Source organism: Coenobita brevimanus, chromosome 39 (genome assembly GCF_032717465.1).
Source record: "Coenobita brevimanus isolate Jiangsu-jjx chromosome 39, ASM3271746v2, whole genome shotgun sequence".
NCBI lineage: Eukaryota > Metazoa > Arthropoda > Malacostraca > Decapoda > Coenobitidae > Coenobita > Coenobita brevimanus.
In genome coordinates, this window is record NC_136992.1 from 29,611,430 (window position 1) to 29,632,932 (window position 21,503).

The 21,503-nt window shown below is 43.6% G+C and overlaps 1 protein-coding gene across 1 annotated transcript in view; it reads left to right on the forward strand.

Moving 5' to 3' along the window:
* The first annotated feature begins 15,646 nt into the window (after nucleotides 1-15,646).
* Nucleotides 15,647-21,503, forward strand: part of LOC145396834 (glutamate receptor ionotropic, kainate 4-like) — a 29,308-nt gene continuing 23,451 nt past the window's right edge. Inside the window, exon 1 of the mRNA XM_080270118.1 lies at nucleotides 15,647-15,736. Coding sequence (XP_080126244.1) covers nucleotides 15,647-15,736 — 90 coding nt within the window. The remainder of the gene's footprint in view (nucleotides 15,737-21,503) is intronic.

Genomic DNA, 21,503 nt, shown 5'->3' on the forward strand with positions numbered 1-21,503 from the left:
GCTCTCGACTAGTCACGCGGAAAAGGAAGGAAGGAGAGAGAGAGAGAGAGAGAGGTGATGTGGTGTAACTGGTGTGCTGTAGGTAGGGTTATGTGCTGTGGTTTCGAGTGGTGTAGAATGAGGTGGAATGGAATGGTGTTACAGGAGAAGCAGTGAGGTGAGGTGGTGTGATGTGGTATGGTGTGGTATAGTATAGGATAGGGTTATATAGTGTAGTGTGGTATGGTGTGGTATTATATAGGATAGGGTTATATAGTGTAGTGTGGTATGGTGCGGTGTAATATAGAACAGGGTTATATAGTGTGGAGTGGTATGGTGCGGTGTAATATAGGATGGGATCATATAGTGTGGAGTGGTATGGTGTGGTATAATATAGAATAAGGTAATGTAATATGGTGTGGTATGATATAGTATAAGGTCATGTAGTGTGGAGTAGTATGGTGTGGGATGAAGTGGGTTGGGGTGGGGAAATACGGGATGGAGTGGGGAAGGGAGGGGTGGAGAGAGGAGAGCTAAAAAGTAGGTAGAGAATGCAAGGAGGGGTAGTGGGAGGGGGGAGGGGTGGTGACGCAGTGTGACGTCACCACCACACAGGGAGCGCTGTGGTGAGAGGTTTGTGTCCTGAGTAAATATGTACCGGTACTCATGACCACACCACACCACACCACACCACACCACACCTGAGTAAAGTCATTTGGTGGTAGAGAGAGAGAGAGAGAGAGAGAGAGTATACATATGGCATCGGTTTAAAAATCACCTGGTAGTAGCAATCATCCATCCATCCATCCATCCATCCATCCATCCATCCATCCATCCATCCAGCTGAAAAGTTAATGACATACGGTGAAAATCCTGTGGTGGACGATAGCAAGAATGCAAAGCTTTGGTGGTAGTGAGGGGTTCATGAGAGCGAGTGTGCGATAGTAGGTTGTTTTTGGTGACCTGCTGCCTCTCCACTGCATCTAGGTCGCTTTTTGTGGCGGCGGCGGAGGTGTGTGTGTGTGTGTGTGTGTGTGTGTGTTAGGGATGTGTGGAAAGGGAGGGATAGGGTGTGGCAGGGGTGTGTGGTAGGGGAGGGGTACGGTGTCGGTGTGGCAGAGGTTTATGGGACTGTGGTAGGGGAGGGTTAGGGTGTGGGTGTGGCAGGGGTATGTGGGTATGTGTGGTAGGGGAGGGGTAGGGTGTGGCAGGGGTGTATGGGGGTTTGGTAGGGGAAGGGTAGGGTGTGGGTGTGGCAAGCTTATGTGTGGTAGGGGAGGGGTAGGGTGTGGGTGTGGAAGGGCAGGGGTAGGGTGTGGGAAGGTGTTGTGAGGATGTGGGGTGTGGGGTGGTGACAGTATCGAGGCGTGGGATGTCCTTGTTGAGGTGAAGAGGGGTGTAAAAGAGGAGAGGGAAGGGATGTAGGGGTGATGGTGTGGTAAGGTATGGGGCGTTGGCTGAACAAGGTGTGGGAAATGATGTCACGATGGTGAAGTGTAAGATGGCTAATTGGTGTAGGAAAGTGATGGCGGTGAGGAGAATGGTTGTGTGAGTGATGGAATGCTAGTTGGTTAATTGGTGGCGATATTGAAGGAGAAATTAGTGTGGAGGTGATGGTGGAGGCGGGGTGAATGACCGTGTGAATGATGGAGTGTTGGATGGCTAATTGATGGCGTTATTGAATGAGAAGTTGGTGTACAGGTGGTGGTATGAGTAGTCTAAATAATTTCGGGGATGGGTGTTGGGCATTTGAAGAGCTGCTAGAAGTGTGGATGTTCTCTCTCTCTCTCTCTCTCTCTCTCTCTCTCTCTTTCTCTTTCTCTCTCTCTCTCTCTCTCTCTCTCCTAAATCCAGTTCTTTCCTCCATTCATTACCCCTGTCTCAGTGTTCTTCCATACACCTCAGTCTTCTCCAGCTCCTCTTCCCTACCACCTCATTTTCCTCTTCTTCCCTTCTATTTCACCCGTTCCTCTCGTCTTTCCTTTCTCTCCTTTTCTACATCCTTTTTCCCCTCCCCTTTTTCCTCCTGTCCCCTTTTATTTTTAGATTTTCCCTTAGCTGTCCACAGTCCTCGCCTTTGCTTCTCCTTTTCCCCTTTTCTCGTACACCCTCTTTTTCATTTCCTCCTTCTCTGTTCCTAGTGTTAATATTTCTTCCCTTGAATCTCCTTTTTTTATTAGTCATCGATTCATACACCCTATTGTCCCTTCTCCATTTCTTCTTATTGTCTTCCATACTTATCATTTTTTTTACACCTAATTTTTCCTTCTTCCGTTCCTCTTACTGTCTTCTTTTTTTCTTTTTTTTTTTTTTACACTCAGTTTTTCCTTCTCCCTTTCCTTTTACTGTCTTCTTTATCATTTTTTTCTTTTTACACCTAATATGTCCTTCTCCCTTTCCTCTTACTGTCTTCCTTATTTATTTATTTATTTTTTTTCATTTGAACAATCAAATTTCCTTCTCCCTTTCCTCCTCCTGTCTTCCTTTTCATCATCTGTTCTTCATTTACATTTTTCCCGCTTCTGGTGCACCCCTGTTCTTTCTCCTCTTCCACCCACCCTCTTCATTATTTATTATTTCTTCCCCCACTTCTCTCATTTTTGCTTCCTCTCCTGCACCGTCTTTCCCCGTCCCCCTTTCCTCTCAATTTCTCCCTTGTTTGTCATCCTCCCTTCCCGTATTCACATTCCTCTCCCTCTCTGCATTCATTCACTAACATCATGTCGTTTCTTCCTCTTACGTATCACTTTTAGCTCTCCATCATTTACTTCTAGTTCCTTTATTCATTTAACTACTACACCCGCGTGCGCGATAGCCCGGAGAGTGTAAAGTTTTGCTTGGTGTGTGTGTGTGTGTGTGTGTGTGTGTGTGTGTGAACAAAATAGCTAAAACAGTTTCCATCGGATTTGGGCCAAGCTAAGTGGAAGGGTTGACGGTCAGCCAAGGGGTTGACCCTTTTTTTTATATAATAAATTAAAGGTTTAGTCCACAAGGCAAGGTCAACTCAGACATCTTTTTTTCTGATTTAGACTAACCTTTGGGAAGGGTTCAGGGTAATGCAAGGATGAAAAGATTTTGAGAACAATTCCTCAGGAGTCAAGGTCACAGAACAAGGTGAAGAGTTCGACTATATAACTCAAGGTGTTGATATGATGTGGTCCAGATTTGGAGGAAGTGTTGAGGGTCAGCCTAGAATGAAGATACTTGATTTTGAGAACACTAGGTCAAAGATCAAGGGCAAATGAAAGAGATTTGGTGCAGTTTGGACTAAGCAGTGGAGATGTTGGGGGTCAGGCAAGAATGAAGTAATGCGACCTATAAAAGAAAATCTGTCGAAGATGAAGGTCACAGAGCAGTCAGGTATTCGGCCCTAAGTCATTTGTAAGGTGTGGGTGTTGCAGCTTAGAGTCATCCGTCTAGTTTTATGGTTTGACTTCTTTGGTGACTTTACTTTGTTTTATGTGAATTATTCCTTCTTCCCTGTCTGCTCGTCTTTTCCCTCTTTCCTCTTCTTTCCCCTCTCTCTTTTTCTTTCCTCTCTCTCCTCGTCTTTCCCCTCTCTCTTCTTTCCCTTCCCTCCTCTTCTTTCCCCTCCCTCCTTTCTTTCCCCTCTCTCCTCTTCTTTCCCCTCTCTCCTAGTCTTTCCCATCTCTCCGCCTTTCCCCTCTCTCCTCTTCTTTCCCCTCTCTCTTCTTCTTCTTTCCCCTCTCTCCTCGTGCCCTCATCCCTCAGTTTATTCCTTCTCCCTCTCCCGTCCCTCTCTCCCTATTACTTCGCCTGTCTTTCCCTATTTCTGTTTTGTCTCTCCCTCTCTCTCCTCTCCCACTATATATTTCCTCTCCTGTTTCCCCCCCTCTCCCTCATTTATCCCTCCTCACCTATCTTCCCCACTGTGCATTTCTCTCCCCACCTCTCCCACTACTGTATTTATTCCTTCTCTCCCCTGTCCCCGTCTGGTGTCCCCCCCCCCCTCTCTCTCTCTGTTTATTTCTCCTCTTTCCCCACCCCTCTCCTTCCTTCTCCCCCTCTTTCCTCCCTTTCGCCTCTTTCCTCTCTTCTCATAATTATCCCCTCATCGTCTCTTCCCCTGTTTATTCCTCCCCTGCCCCTCAACCCCCCGTGACTCATACCATCGTGTACTTGGCAACACTTCCCCGCCTCTAAATAAGACCTTTCCCCGACCTCACAATTACCCCGTCAAAATGGCCGACCTGCCCCATGCCCTACCCTACCCTGCCCTGCCCTACTTTGCTTTGCCCTGCCCTGCCACCTTGCCCTACCCTGCCCTACCCTGCTACCTTGCCCTACCCAGCCCTACTCTGCTTTGCCCTGTCCTGCCCTGCTTTACCCTGCCCCACATAGTTGCTGAAGGTTTCGGCGTCGTCACAGTTCAGCTCTCAGTGCCGTTTAACCCCCTCTCTGCTGACGTCTTTTTGACACATGATTTTAGCCCCTTCTTTCCCTCCTTAGCCCCGTCAGTCTCTCCGGCTGCATACTTCTTGCCGTCAAATATTTGTGCAATATCTTATCGTTATTAAATTAATTTCTCTTTCTTTCGAACATAATCTCGCAAATCCGAAAGGGAAGAAGTGAAAACTGCCGCATTTAACAGCATACTAACGAAGAATATTAGTAAGGAAATGGTACAGTGAGTCCTAACCACACGGGGCTGTCCAGCCCACCACCAACCAATCACCTTAATTAGTCCTGCTCAGAGGGCGTGGCTTGCTTGCCAAGAGAAACTGAATTAGTTATAGTCAATGTCTCCTTCATAGTACTCCACCACCGTCTCTTTCCATATATATACCGGTATATATATATATATATATATATATATATATATATATATATATATATATATATATATATATATATAAACACTGCTTGTATAATTTGCAGTATCAGTTTGTCCATAACTGTAATGTGTCACGGCCATGTCCTCTCCTCCATGGCGCCGAGCAGTGAGACCCTAACCCACCAACACCTCCTGCTGCACTATTGCTTTCAGCCACCCCTCCTCCCCCAGCCTCTCCCAGCCCCCCACCAGTCCCCCTTCCCCTGTATATATTTATTCTCTGCCACCCACACCATTTTCTGTGCCGCCTGTACGCTTTCCTTCCATATATGTCCTTCGCGGGGGGTTGGCTAGGATGTATGTGTGTGTGTGTGTGTGTGTGTGTGTGTGTGTGTGTGTGTGTGTGTGATTTTCTCGTTTATTTCCTTTGCATATTAATTCATCTGCTGTCTCCATAATCAAATGTTCGATGGTCTGTCACGGTTTGAGGTCGGAGGAAGCTACATATATCTCAGGGGAGTAAAATCGTCCGGAAATGGCCCTTTCAGTACGGTGACGCTATGCTTAATAAAAAGGTCTGACAAGAATTTCATAAAAAAAAGATCCTTAAGTTGAACAGCCTCTTCAGTCCATCTCTTCATTATTTTATTTTATCTAATGCCTTGAAGATGGTTAGCTTAGGGAAGACAGATTAAAAACAGTCTTAGTAGGAGGGGAAATAGAGCTTAGAATCACTTAGAATCCAAATCTATTTCTGATTAATGACGTGTGAGTGTTAAGGTGGGTGATATAAGAATAAGGATGAGGTGGACGCGGAGGAATGTGAAGGGAGAAGGTGAGGCGGAGGAATGTGAAGGAAGAAGGTGAGGCGGAGGAATGTGAAGGAAGAAAGTGAGGCGGAGGAATGTGAAGGAAGAAGGTGAGGCGGAGGAATGTGAAGGAAGAAGGTGAGGCGGAGGAATGTGAAGGAAGAAGGTGAGGCGGAGGAATGTGAAGGAAGAAAGTGAACTGGGAAGGAAGAAAGTGAGGCAGAGGAATGTGAAGGAAGAAGGTGTGGCTGAGGAATGTGAAGGAAGGTGAGGCGGAGGAATGTGAAGGAAGAAAGTGAACTGGGAGCAATTGAACTTGGCAGAATTTGTGGAATGTATAGACAGAGTTCTTTTAGGCGCCCGTGTCCTCAGACTAAGTGGCCTGAAAGACAGCGCTAAGGTATAGATAAAAAAATGCAAAATAGATCGCTAAGAAAGAGGTGTTTTGAAGACTCCTTTGCCACCTAACCCCTTTTCCTAAGCGATTTATTTTGCTGATTACAACTTATGACCCTTCTCCGTGACATATAAATCCTTCTAATATTGCCATACTCTGCATAAATAACGTACAAAAGAATATTAATCTGCCATATCCGAAAATAAACTGTCAAGGAAGAGGTGTTAGGGAGCCTCCTTACCCGACGAGAATAAGGGCCTAAGTGCCATTGCAGAATCCCTAACACCTCTTCCTCAGCGATTTATTCTGCACGTTGCTTCTTGGTACAATCCTCCATGCAAAATGCGTCGATATAAAAACGGTATAAGCAGCATACAAAACGGTGTTGAAGAATCTTAACACCCCTTCCTAAGCGATTTATTTTGCTTACTACACCTTACCGTCCTCTTCTGTGTTTCTTAAATCATTCCAATATCACCATCCTCTGAACAAATAAAGTACAAAACGATATTAGCCCGCCATATCCAAAAACAAATCGCTAAGGAAGAGGTGTTAGGGAGCTTCTTTAACCTCCGAAAATGCGAGCCCAAGAGAGAAGAATAAATTTATGAGGCAAGGGAGTCGCTAACGAATGTAGTAACAGTGGGTGTGGTGGATGCAGGAGAGAGAGAGAGAGAGAGAGAGAGAGAGAGATGTTGGCTGTGGTGGATGCTGGAGAGGAATTTAAGAGTGTGTGTGTGTGTGAGAGAGAGAGAGAGAGAGAGAGAGAGAGAGAGAGAGAGAGAGAGAGAGAGAGATGGATGGTTATGCAGAGTTTTAGTGTGAATATGTATATATGAACGAAGAAATTGAAGCAAGTGTAAAAAAAATGAATAGAAATGAAAAATATTGACTCAGGTTTGCTTTGATTTATTCTTTCAATCCAGACGATTTTATTCAGCTGAGGGGAGACTTTATTATTATTATTATTATTATTATTATTATTATTATTATTATCATCTGCAGGGGAGAGATATAGCCTTGATAAACCCCTGTTCTGTGTGTGTGTGTGTGTGTGTGTGTGTGTGTGTGTGTGTGTGTTTAGATATACAGTTTGTGTGTGTGTGTTTGGTTCGTTGTGAGTAGAGTCAACATCGTTACGTCAGGGTTACATAATGTTACTAGTGTTTACAGTCGTGTTTTGTGCCTATGAGAGAGAGAGAGAGAGAGAGAGAGAGAGAGAGACAGACAGACAGACAGACAGAGACAGAGACAGAGACGAAAACGTTTTTTCATTATATCGGTACTACTAGAGAGAGAGAGAGAGAGAGAGAGAGAGCGAGAGAGAGAGAGAGAAACGTTTTTTATTACATCGGTACTACGTGTGAGAGAGAGAGAGAGAGATGACTTTTTTTTTTTTATGCTACTGCTAGACACATGCTCAGTTTGGGAGAGCGCCCGTGACGATTATGTTCAGCTGATGAGAATGTTTGAACTAGAGGGGTTCTATACAGCCTTCGTTAACTCGCCCAGCACAAAAGATCTCGCCTGTATATTGTAAAACCATCTAGAGGTAGCTTTATTTCCCTCTCTCTCTCTCTCTCTCTCTCTCTCTGTCTGTCTGTCTCTCTCTCTCTCTCTCTCTCTCTCTCATCGTTCGAAGCAGGTAAATATGTGGCTTCTTCCTTTGCCAAGTCTCTGCTTTGTTTTCGCCAGACTTCCTCCATTCCCCACAGTTTCTTCAGTTTTACGTGTGTTGATATTTTTGGTACCTTCATTTTTTCCCTCATTCTACAGCTTCAGCTTAACCTCTGCTTGTCCTAAACGCTACCCCCTCTCTTTCCATCCCTCTCCCATTTTTTCCTTTTTTTCCATCTTAGTACATATTCAATGTTTATTACCTGTAGTCATTTTTTTTTTTACCTCTCGCTGTTAATGCTGCTTCATTAGGATTCTCGTGACGTTGATATTTCTGTGTGGAGACGGTACTGTATTTGTTCTCTGTACAGTATTTCTTTCTTCCAAGCACTTTCAGTGTGGTGCATGCCTTCATTTCTTCGCCAAATCACATCAAACTTTGTATATTTGTTCCTTGGGGAAATATTGCTAGAATCATTTTTTATATGTTTTATTTACGGTTTCAAGAGTTATTATGTGATGAAAGGTCGAACCTTTACAAACACATATTAAGAGAAATGTGCCAACACGAATTCGTAGAGTTGATCAACTTTTGCTACGAAATGTCCGGATAGTCAGTACACTGAGTGCAAGATTTTTTTTTTTTTCTACGTTCCCTTGAAAATGTTTAGTCTTTGATAGTCATATATTGTCATCTGCCTTGACTTTCAACTGAGATTATGGAAAAGCAAGTGAACTGAACTCAGGTCTGGTCTGCCATACTGTTAGGTATGACACTTTGCTAATGATGAACCTATTCAATTTTCTTCAAGTATTTAATATTACCAGACACATCACAATTCTGTGGTCACTTCCTGCACTTACTCTCTTTCCTTTATTTTTTCCTGGAAGCACAATTTAAAGGCTTCCAGCCTTTTATTATTTCTTCCTTGATTTTAAAAAAATCGTTCCTTAATTCACTTCTTAGTCCGTGTTTAACTTTTTTTTCTTGTAGAAGGTATGCATCACCCGTAATCCATTTACTGGTATAAGCTTCACCCCTGCACAAAAAATAAAATCAATAAAGAAATAGATAAATAAGTAGATTAATATATAGGTTGATAAACAAATAAATAGTGTCACCTGGACCTAATTCCTTAGTATACCTTATCCAGTGAAATGTTCAGTATTTCCCTTCTGCAAAGCCTACTAATCAGCCGTATTATAAATGGAACAGGAGTCTTTACAACATTTCTTCCGAGCTGTGAATATATCTTTATCTATCATTCTCTAGTGTGGTATTCATTTCGACTTTAATACACGCGTAGATCATCATCAGTACCAGACATTGAGACACTGAGGTGCAGTGGCCAGAATGAATTGCTATTGAAGAGGTGTTACGAAATATCCAAAATGGCCTAAATATGACCCTGTCTTGTAAGTGTGGACTGCATGACACCATTATGACTCAGAGTTGCATCATACACTTTATTATTAAGAGAGAGAGAGAGACATTACACAGGTATTAGTATTTAAGACATATAATGTATATATATATATATATATATATATATATATATATATATGTACATATGTACGTACAGTATATATTATGTATATGTATTATGAACATATATATATGTATGTAAATATGTACAGTACTGTATATATATATATATATATATATATATATATATATATATATATATATATATATATATATATATATATATATATATATATGTGTGTGTGTGTGTGTGTGTGTGTGTGTAAATATGTATATGCACATAATTATGTACAGTGTGTGTGTGTGTGTGTGTATATTAGAGAGAGAGAGAGAGAGAGAGAGAGAGAGAGAGAAGCATTACTCACACAGGTAAAATATTACAGGCAAAGAGAGAGGGAGGGGGGGGAGTGAGGCGGAGGGAGACATTACTCACACGTACACTAAAACAGTCACAGTCAAAAATACACATGGGGTGTTGTAGACGGTACACACACATTCCATAGTACTTCTTTGTACAGTGTAGTGTGGGGTTGAGACAGGTGTGGGGTTGAAACAGATATTGGGTTGAGACATGTGGGGGTTGATGCAGGTGTGGGGTTAATACAGATGGGCTGAGAAGGCGTGGGGTTGGGGCAGGTGTGGAGTTGAGACAGGTGTGAGGTTGATACACGTGGGTTGAGAAGGTGTGGGGTAGGGACAAGTGTGGGGCTGAGACCGCTCTTTTCTTTCCCTCCTAAGTAAAATCGTCTGCAGTTAGCCAGGACATAAAATACTTTCTGTGGTAGACCTCCACAAGGATTGAACTTAGGATATGCAAAGATAGCAAATTCCAACAAATATTTCATCTAAACCAAATTAGTAGTAGTAGTAGTAGTAGTAATTTCTTTATTTGTTGTGTTCGATTTTGGTTAGGTGGCTCGTTCCCCAAGACCCAGAAGTCCTCGTGGCGGGTAGTCGATGATAGAGTACACACCGTCACATGTCACCACTTGGGCGCAATTGGCGAACCGTTTATACTGAATCATGCAAGGGCTATTTCACCCTGGTACTTGTGTGGTAATAAAAGAGGTACAAGGTAGGGTAGTGGATGTTGGAGTGGCCCTGGTGAGAGAGGATAGTGTTTGGAAACTCCCTGTATTGTTGTTTGCAGGTGATACTGTGTTGTTGAGTGAAGACGAAGGGGAGCTGCAAGGCTTGGTGGATGAGTTTGGGAGAGTGTGTAAGAAACGGAATCTAAAGGTGAATGTTGGAAAGAGTAAAGTGATGGTCTTTAAGAGAGGTGAAGTCAGTGAATGTACAGCGAGGTTAGATGGTGAGGAATTGGAAAATGTGAGTACGTTTAAGTACTTGGGTAGTGTGATGAGTAAGGATGGAGGTTTGGAGGGTGAAGTGCTTGAAAGGGTACAGCAGGGAAGAAAGGTTGCTGGTTCTTTGAAAGCAGTGATAAGAAACAGGGAAGTGAGCATGGAAGTGAAAAAGTTACTACATGACAGTATTGTGATACCAACTCTAACGTACGGAAGTGAAGCTTGGACGTTGTTGGAAGGACACAAGTCAAGAGTGAGAGCAGTGGAAATGAGTTATTTAAGAGGAGCCTGTGGAGTCACATGGAGAGACAGGCTGACGAATGAGGATATAAAGGAGCGTTGTGGTGTTGATGTGGATGTGATAGGAAGCGTTATGAGGAACACACTGAGGTGGTTTGGCCATGTGGAGAGGATGGAGGGTGAAAGACTGACGAAGAGAGTGTATGTGAGTGAGGTGGAGGGGGGAAGAGGGAGGGGGAGGCCGAGGATGAGATGGAGGGATGGGGTGGAGAGGTATATGAGAGAGGGGTGTGTGAGTTGGGATCAGGGCAGTGAAATGGCGGGGGACAGGGCGACTTGGAGGCGATTTGTTTGTGGCCACCCCAAACGGGATTGAGGCGTCTGGCAATAGATAGATAGATAGACAGACTTGTGTGGTGTAGTAATGGGGGTGTTATGACATGACGATGGGGGACTGGATCGAACTAGCCATTTTGCCGTCTGAAATGATGGTGGTGGTGATGGTGGTGATAGTGATGGTGGTGATGGTGGTGGTGGTGGTGATGGTGATGATAATGATGATGGTGGTGGTGGTGCAGGTGATGGTGGTGCTGCTGCTGATGGTATTGGTGGTCATAGTGTTGGTGGTGGTGATATTGATGATGATGATGATGATGGCTTAGGTGGTGATATTGATGATGATGATGATGATGGCTTAGGTGGTGATATTGATGATGATGATGATGATGATGGCTTAGGTGGTGATATTGATGATGATGATTGATGATGATGGTAGCACTTTCACCATAACTAGATTGGCTGTTGTGGTGATGGTGATGATGGTAGTGATGGTGGTGGCAGTGGTGTTGGAGTGTGCGATAATTTCTGCGCGGTGGTGTAAGTGGGCAGCAGCGTACGGAATTCAGGTCACCGCTGCCAGCTGCGCGATGATGCCGGGTTATTTTGGAGCTAGACTGTGGCTCAGGTTGAGAGAGAGAGAGAGAGAGAGAGAGAGAGAGAGAGAGAGAGAGAGAGGTTAGCTACAGCCTTCATGAATTAACCCCTTCGTTACTCGTGAACTCTTCTGACTAAAAAGCGTCTGATGGTTGGAATATTACACTAAAATTAGCGTCATCGTACTGAAGAGAAAGATAATAACCCTTTCACTTCGAGGACACGACTTTAGTGTATTCCTGCGGCCTCCAGACGATTTTCCTCAGTTTAAGGCCGACCTTTGAGGGTGAGTGGGCTATTGAAGGGTGTCATCTTACTCCTCCAGGCACACGAATCTCCCCAGCTGAATAAAATCTTCCGAAAATAAATAAAAGTAGTGGTAATAGTAGTAGTAGCAGTAGTTGTTGTTGTTGTTGTTGTTGTATGGTGGTGGTGGTGGTAGTAGTAGTAGTAGTATGATGGTAGTGGAGGTGGTGGTGGTAGCAGTAGCAGTAGTATGATGGTGGTGGAGGTGGTGGTGGTAGTAGTAGTAGTAGTACTAGTAGTGGTGGGTGTTTTGTAGGTTCATCTGAAACGTGAACCCAGTGGACTGCAGGATGAAGTTCTGCAGTTCATCTTCCTTTCTGTGGATAGGGAGGCAGAGGAGTGATGTTTGTACTGTATAACCAGGCAGTGGAGCCGCCCAGTTATATCGGTGCCACCACGTGAAGGTCTACCCACTTCAATACCAAGAATGAAGGAAAAGTCGTCGGTGTGAAGGAGCTGATCCCTTCAACCCGAGGACGTGTTTTCAGTTTTATTGTCATTACCGCCAGAAGAGGAGGAAGAGAGAGAGACGGAGGCAAGAGGGAAAAGAGGTAATTTGGAGTAAAAGAGGAAGGAGAGAAGAAGGAAAGGAGGAGGGAGAGACGGAGGAAAGAAGAGAGAGAGAGAGAGAGAGAGAGAGAGAGAGAGAGAGAGAGAGAGAGAGAGAGAGAGAGAAAGAGAGAGGCAAGGACAAGGAGCTGAGAGAGAGGTAGAGAGAGAGAGAGAGAGAAAGAGAGAGGCAAGGACAAGGAGTTGAGAGAGAGGTAGAAAAAGAGAATTAGCGATTGAGTGGAAGGGAGAGCGAGAGGGAGGAGGAGGAGGAGGAGGAGGAAGAAGAAGAAGAAGAAGGGGGCAGGGGAATGAGGAGGAGGAAGAAGAACAGAAAAGGCTATCCAACCCCTCCGTATCAAACCCCTCCCTCACGCTACATGAAATCGTCTGGGGTGGGTTTGTCTTCAACTGACGGGACTGGGCAAATAGTCACAAATATAAAGTCGTGGGTTCATGTAGTTCAGGTTGGAATGAGTCTCCTTGGTTACTAGTCAAATCAGCCCTCCACCCTGACTACACCCGGTCATCAGCAGAGGAGAATCGCCAGGTTGGATTAGACGTGCTGTAGTGAAGAAAATAAAGCACTTATCACCATCATTTATTTATTTTATTTAACTTATTTATTTATTCACTTATGCATCTATTTTATTTTTATATGTATTTATTTATATACTGATTTATTTACCTATTAGCTTAGTAATTAATTTATTCATTTGTTACAGAAAATGAACAAAGGAAGACAAATTGAAAAATCCTTACACCATATTACAAGTGTCCTCTACTTTATTTATTTATTTATTAATTTATATTTATTTGGATATTTATTTATTCTGTTTATGTATATGCTTGTTTATTTATTTACTTATTTGCTTATTTATATACTTATTTTTTGTGTACTTGCTTATTTATTTATTTATTTATTTTCTTATATTATTCCTTCGCCTATTTATTTATTTAGTCTTTATTTATTTATTTACTTATATTTGTAGTTGATGTTGACTCCTTGATTTTCTCCCTTACCCATGAGAGGAACGCCTTCACGTGGTGGCATCGACGTAGCCCGCCACTGAACTGTCTGCTTAGTACACACCTCCCTAGCCCCGTAGAGGAGGATGGTGGTAGTAGAAGTGTAGTAGTAGTAGTAATAGTAGTACCAGTAGTAGTAATAGTAGAGAAAAGTATTGTTGTTGTTGTTGTTGTTGTTGTTGTTGTTGTTATTATTATTATTATTATTATTATTATTATTCATTTTCCATTTTGTATAATATTTCTGTTTGCCTTTTTTTCTTACTTCCGTTCATTTAATTTTCACATTCCCCCCTCTCCCTCTCTCTCTCTCTCTCTCTCTCTCTCTCTCTCTCTCTCTCTCTCTCTCAATTTAGAACAGCACACTCATGCGGTCCGTTGGGCTGGAGAGAGAGAGAGAGCAAATGATTGGCAGGTAGAGCGAGAAAGAAAAGAAGGAAGAGGAGGAGGAATAAGAAGATGATGAAGAAGAAGGGGGCAGGGAATGAGGAGGAGGAGGATGAAGACGAATAGAAATAAAAAAGGAATGAGGGAGGAAGTGGAGGGAAAAGGGGAGAGGAGGAGAAGGAAAGAGGAGAAAATGGGTGAAGAGGAGGAGGAGGAGGAAGTGGAGAAAGAGGAGGAGGAGGAGAAGACGAGGAGGAAGACGGGGAGAGAGAAGATGGGTAGGTGGAGGTGCTGTATGGACAAAATACTCCGAATTACTGGAGAGAGAGAGAGAGAGAGAGAGAGAGAGAGAGAGAGAGAGAGAGAGAAAGTCTTAGTCCACCACACACCACATTTCAGAGGATTTATTATTTTTTTTCCCAATCCACTTAAGTTCATTTAATCCGGTGATGTATTTCTAAATGTTATTCTTGTTACCATCAGAAAAATAAAAGACGACCGGAATGAAAGGGTTAAGTATATTGCCTCTCCCCACACACACACACACACACACACACACACACACACACACACACACACACACTAACGATACAGGGTTTATGTTTGACGCTTTGAGTATGCGCGAAATCTTCAGTGTATTAAAGAGTTCCACCAGTCCTAAGAGAATGTAAGATGGTCTCCACTAAAGCAAATATCTTAAAAACTAAAACATAAATATCTAAAGACTCAGATCTCCTCGCAGAACCTGTATAACTCTGCGGTATTGTGTTGCCCCCTTTCAGGTAAATATTTCACGTGTATATATAATTACACTATGTTATGGGATCACCTGTGTCCACGTCAAGCCCCATGTAAACCCCCTTAGAAGACCTAAACCATGAAAATCAGAAAGGCGTCTCCATGCATTTTCCCCATCGAGCGAGTGTACCAAGTATGAAGTGAATTGGTGAAGAGATGGGGAAGTGGTACCATGCTGACGAGCGTTTGGAAGAAAGAGCCTAAAGAGGGAGGAGAAGGAGATCTAGAAGAAGAAAGAGGAGGAGGAGAAGGAGATCTAGAAGAAGAAAGAGGAGGAGGAAAAGGAAGAGGAAGAAGGAGGAGGAGGAGAAAGAATCTGAGCAAATATAGTATTAATTTGTCTATCTACTATCAGACAACTTTACTGATAATTTTGATATGGCGAACATTTCTCTCTCTTTGGCCTAAATACAGAATCCATGTGACTTCCTTTTCGGTGATTTCTTACTCGAGTCACATTTTTCTCACCAACTTAGTAAAGGCCACAGATTAAAGGAGTTTCTTAAGGCTCCCTAGCACCTTTTCCTTAGCGATTTATTTCCCAAACTACCCGATGTTATTCTCTTTTGGTCCATACATCTTTTTAAATATCGACGTAGATTGCATGAATAGCACTCAAGGATACAGTAACGGAGCAGAATCGGGAATAAATCGGTAACGAGGAGGTGTTTGTAAGCTTCCTAACTGTGCAGAATACTGCCCCTTAGCTAGTGAGAATTATGCCCGTAGAATTTAGTGTTTATATTAGGCGGGGTACATTAAAAGTCTATATTATTCTATTTTTTCTTTCTTTTTCTTTTGTTTTTTTTTGTCTTTTCCTTCTTTGTCTTTTATTATTTTTTTTATTATAAGTTTTCTTTTTTTCTCACTTTTTTATTTTATTTCACTTTTGTTTTTTCTTAGTTTTTTCTTTTTTTCTTTAACTTTTCTTGCCTTTTCCTTTTTTTCATTTTTCTTTTTTCCTTTTCATTTTGTAGGTTTAAATGGCTGATGTGGTGTAGTAATGCACTGGTGATGGATGACCGCGAGATCAAACCCAGGCGTGGACGAGGAGCAGTTCGGGTCTTTGGATCTGGAATAAACAGCCACGAGACACACCATAAGGTCAGTAGAAATTCCGGCTAAAACCATCACACCAGTCCTGGGTGGTATAGTAGTAGTAGTAGCGTGTATGATGTGGGTGATGAATAGTAGCGCCCAAGTGGTGGCAGGTGAGTGTGCACCGAAATATATAGGCCTGGACGCTGCGCTTCTGGGAAAGAATTGATGCTCAGTCTCTCTCTCTCTCTCTCTCTCTCTCTCTCTCTCTCTCTTATTAATCCCTAAACTTCCTCCAACCACTTTACACCCCTTTATTTCACAAGCCTCCCCCACTCCCCCCACCCCACCCCCTCTTCTCTGTCCTCTCCCTCTCCCCCCATCCCACCCCCTCTTCTCTGTCCTTTCCCTCTCCCCTCACCCCATCCCCTCTTCTCTGTCCTCCCCCTCCCCCCCACGGCTCCCATGTACATTGCAACACGACCTTTTCAACCAGGCGCTTGTTGCAACCCCACTGAACTGCAGAGTGAAGGGAGCGTCTGAGCGGCCACAATGAGTTGTTGCCTGTGGGTGTTAGTGTTAGAATATGTTAGAGAGAGAGAGAGAGAGAGAGAGAGAGGGATGGGCGTAGGGATATAAAAAATAAATTAAAATAAAAAGTGGGATGGGCAGACAGGAGTGGATGGTATAGGCTGGGATGGTGTTAGATGGCACTACAAGGGGTATCCGGCGTTGCCTGGGTACAATCCTATGATCATACATTACCTGGGACCTGGATGGACACTCCTTGTTAGAGAAGACCCTGGGGTTCCCATTTTATCCTTGGGCCCATTTCCCCAGGGTTATATTCTCCATGGACCTATTCTCACCATGGACCTATTCTCCCACTACCCACCCATCCACCAACCCTGCCCACCCATACCACCAATCCGTCTACCCATCACACCCGCTGTAGCTAATAATGTGGTTATAGATGTAAAAAAAAGTCTGTGGTAATTGGCTGCCATCTTTCCACCATGTTGCATTGAGTATTTCTGATTAATTATAATCTTGGCCATCAGAGGAGCCACTTCGGTGCGCGCAGACATAAAACTCCACGGAAATGCCCCGCCGCATTTACCGTGTAATATAAGATATGGACGTGTGATAACATTTTTGGTAACCAGAGGCCGATTGCACCCGTTTTTTAATGCATTCTCTAAGTTGACGCATTTTAGGTACGTTGATTCAAAGATTGTTGTGCTGCAATGCACCGTTTTGGCTAATTTGAGGGTACAAACATACAAACAGATATACATAATGGGAATTTTGGTAGTATATAGAAGGTAGGGCGAGGACAATACACCCTGTTAAGATGTAAGATGTAGGCTGATCAGAGAGAGAGAGAGAGGACGTGAATAACAGGGGCAAGTGAAAGGATAATGTGTTGATTTAAAAAAAAAGTGACAAGTGACGTTTGCAAGATGGCGTCGGTGGGCGGTTCTGACACACATGACTCACCACTCCGGACACTTCCCCCTCCCCCCCTTCACCCTCTCGCCCATTCTGTTGTTGTTTGTCTTTTTTCTTGGCTTCATATCCTACTTTTACCTGTTTTCTATTTTATTTTGTGTGATAAGGGTAGATTAGACGTAAGCGAGCTGTGGAAAAAAGAAATAGTAGTGGTTTTGTGAGAATTTGTGTAGTTGTGCTTATGGTAGCTTTGGTATCCCGCCCTCCCTTCCCCTCCCCCCTTCTGACTCCACATACCAGACTAAATAGAGCTCGGGCTGAGAGAGAGAGAGAGAGAGAGAGAGAGAGAGAGAGAGAGAGAGAGAGAGAGAGAGAGAGTATGGTCGTCAGCAAAATATGAACACCGATGAACTTTTTTGCAAGACACCACTCCCACTGCAACATCGACGCCCACACCAGCAGACTGAACCGTCCCAACAACACATGAGATACCGCTGGGTGTATTTCTAGTGTAGTGCTATTTACAGACCACCCTATTTACTCTTCATTATCGCCACGAATACCAGTACACCAGTCCCTGATGAGACAGCCCTAGCGTGTATTCAGTATGGACGGTGGGTGTTAGCGCCAAAAGGGTGATGTGTTGAATTGTGTGGTACGTACGAGGACTGCTGGGTCTTAGGGAACGGGCTGCTAAACCTGTGCCCGGAAACAGACATAAAAAAGCATAAATACATAAGTCCATCCATCCATACACACCTACAAACATAAATCCATTCCTCCTTAAATCTGTCCATCTATCCATTCATCCATCAATCTATATATAAATCCATACATACATACATACATATACATAAGTCCATACGGACATACGTACATACTTGCATACATACATTACATTACATGGAAACGGAATCACAATAACTTCTTCGTCACTAACAATGAATCATCATTGAACATACTTGGGGTTTCATTTTCTCGGGATTTATCTAGGAAAGATCATTATTACACATTGTAAAATCCGCTTCCAAGAGATTAGGTGTGCTAAGCCGACTCTATGCCTTCTTTACGTCTGCACAGTTGCCTACTCTATACAGGAGTTTTTATTCGCCCTTGTGTAGAGTACAACTCTCATGTGTGGGGAGGCTCCCCACATACAGCTCCTCTCATCAAGGTGGAGTCAAAGGCTTTTCCTATCATTAACTCTCCTCCACTTACAGGCTCCCTTCAACCTCTGTCTCTTCCCGGCACCATTGCATCTTTATCTCTCTTCAATCTCTACTTCAGTGGTCACCATTCCTCAGAACTGTCTGCTTGTATCCCTTCACCACTATGTCGGGTGCGTGGCACCCATCTAGCAGCAAATTCTCATCCATTTTCTGTCGTACTCTGATGCAAGAGTAAACTGCTACTCCCAGTCCTTCATGTTTACAGCAGATCAGCCCTGGAACTGTCTTCCTCTGTCTGTATTTCCTGCTGCCTATGATCTCCAGTCCTTTAAACGCAGTGTGTCCAGGCATCTGGAAGTGAACGGATCTTAAATTTGGCACTCAGTTATTGTTTTAATTTTTCTGTCTTGGAGGGAACAATCTTACGGGCTTTTGGCCTTTGTTTCCTTCTTCCTTACATTAAAAAAAAAAAAAAAAAAAAAACAGGTAATGATGAAGGATGCACTCGAAAGTGAAGAGGGTGCGTGTCATCATTTTGTTGGGTCACGTCAGTGGTGTGCAGTATACTCTGTTCACTCTAATTTGGCGTGAAACTACCCTACCACCATCTTGAATTCAGAACTGTAACGAGATTAGCATTAGAATATGGTGCGAGTCACGAAGAAGTGCTATGGATAGGATGTGGAGCCGTAGCATTGTCTTATTCTGCGTCTGAACTTCGGTAAACACTAAAAAACGAAAATCTTTGTTCTGGGTGTAAGTGTAGGTAACATCATGGATATACTGGGGGGAAAAAATACGAATACCTTGGATATACTGGGAATAAAATCAGAATTCCATGCATATGCAGGGGGGAAAACTAGAATTCCATGGATACACTGGGGAAAAAATCAAATGGCTACGCCTGTGAGATGGATTCATGATTCCATGGGCTTGAGTGACGTGTAGATGATTGTGCGGCTCGTTTCAATAGTAAAAAAAAAAAAGGCATTATAATAGCTTTCTCATACTTCAGTTTATCTTTGTTGTCTGCAGATTCTGATTACTCTATCTGTAGGTGAAAAAGAGAGGGGCCAACATAAGGAGAGAGAGAGAGAGAGAGAGAGAGAGAGAGTGTGTGTGTGTGTGTGTGTGTGTGAGTTTGCGCGTGCGTGTATGTCTGTGCGCGTGGGACTGATGGGCATAAAACACACACCTGTGGAGCATCCAGTCATTTACTCATCTTACTTTCAGGTACAGTGGGACAAAGGTAACAGGGGCATTCCACGCCACACCACCACACTCTATACCACCACACCACACCACAGTCCGCTGCTACACCACCACACCACACCACAACCCGCTACCACAGCTCATTCCACCCCACAATCCGCTACTACGGCACACACCACACCACAACCTCCCCCCAACACCACACCGCTAAACCACCACATCATACAATATTGCAGGCCTCTAGTACACCACCACACCACACCACAACCCCCTCCCAACACCACACCACTATCACCACACCGCCAAACCACCATAGCATCGTCACACCACACGATAGTCCGCTGCTACACCACCACGCAACATCGCACCCCTCTCCCAACACCACACTACTAAACCATATCACCACTGCCATCACCACACCATTACCACCGTCACCACACCATATCACCATCACCACACCACTACCACCACACCACTATACCACCACACTCACTCCTGCCCCAACACCACACCACTCTCACACTGCGGTAGGCAAGTGGTGGAATCCGGGTAGGACTTGTAATATAATGGTGTTAAGGTGCCCACCGGGACACCAATCCCTCACTACACTTTGTTGTTATTGTTATTATTATTATTATTATTATTATTATTATTATTATTATTATTATTATTGGTGGTGGTAGGTGGGGGTGCTACTCACTCGATGTAGTGCTGCTCTTGGGTGTCTGCCCTTTCCTCTCCTCCATCCTTCTTTCCTTCTATCCTCTGCTGTCTTTCTTCCCTTCATTCTTTCCTTGTCCTTCTGTCTACGGGTGACTTTACACTCCCTCTTCTGTCTTTCTGTCCTCTTCCTTCTGTCTGTGGGTGACTCTACACTGAGTGACAAGCCAAATGGTTTCCTGTACACCAGGAAACCATTTACTACGCTGGATGGTAACCATATAACCAAATTTGGCGCCTGGTGGTTTAGTGGGTAATTATTGCTCTCCAATCGGATTGAGCCGTTGAAGGTTTATATCCAAGGGGTGGTTGGAGTTGATTGCTCATGTAATGCCACTCAGGGATGAGTAAAGCTGATCACTCTCATCTTAAATGTCGGGACCAACTGTCTAGCCCTGGGCTCCTACGCTCCTCATAGGGCAATGTAGGATTGGATGATGGATGGATGGATGGATTATTATTATTATTGATGTTGTTGTTCTTCTTTGTCTTCTTTTTCGTCTTCATCTTCTTTTTCTTCTGCCTCATTATTATTATTATTATTATTATTATTATTATTATTATTATTATTATCATTATTTTTATTATTATTATCATTCTTTTTGTTGTTGTTGTTGTTGTTGTTGTTCCAGGCTTATCCGAAACGTGAACCCAGTGGAGTGCAGGCTTGAGCTGCCATCCTTCTGCCGTCCACCATTCATTTTATGAGGGACAGGGGAGTAGGGGACTTTGTATAACCTGGCAGTGGAGCCGCCTGGTTATATCGGTGCCACCACATGAAGGCCTACTTCTGTCTATCTATCTATTGCCGGACGCCATAATCCCATAAGGGGTGGCCACAAACAAATCGCCTCCATGTCGCCCTGTCCCCCGCTATTTCACTGCCCTTCTCCCAGCTCACCCCCCCCTCTCTCATACACCTCTCCACTCCATCCCTCCATCTCATCCTTGGCCTCCCCCTCCCTCTCCCCTCCTCCACCTCACTTACATATTGTACACTCTCCTCGTCAGTCTCTCGCTCTCCATCCTCTCCATATGGCCAAACCACCTCAGTGTATTTCTCCTAACGCTTTCTGTCACATCCACATCCACACTTAACCCTAACACCTCTTCCTTACCCACTTATTTTTGGATACTTCTGGCTAATATCGTTTTGAACGCTGTTTAGGCAGAGTATGGTGGTATTAGAATGATTTAAGTAACACTGAAGAGGACGACAAGGTGTAATAAACTAAATAATTCGCATAGGACAAGGTGTTAGGGAGCATCCTTGACCGACT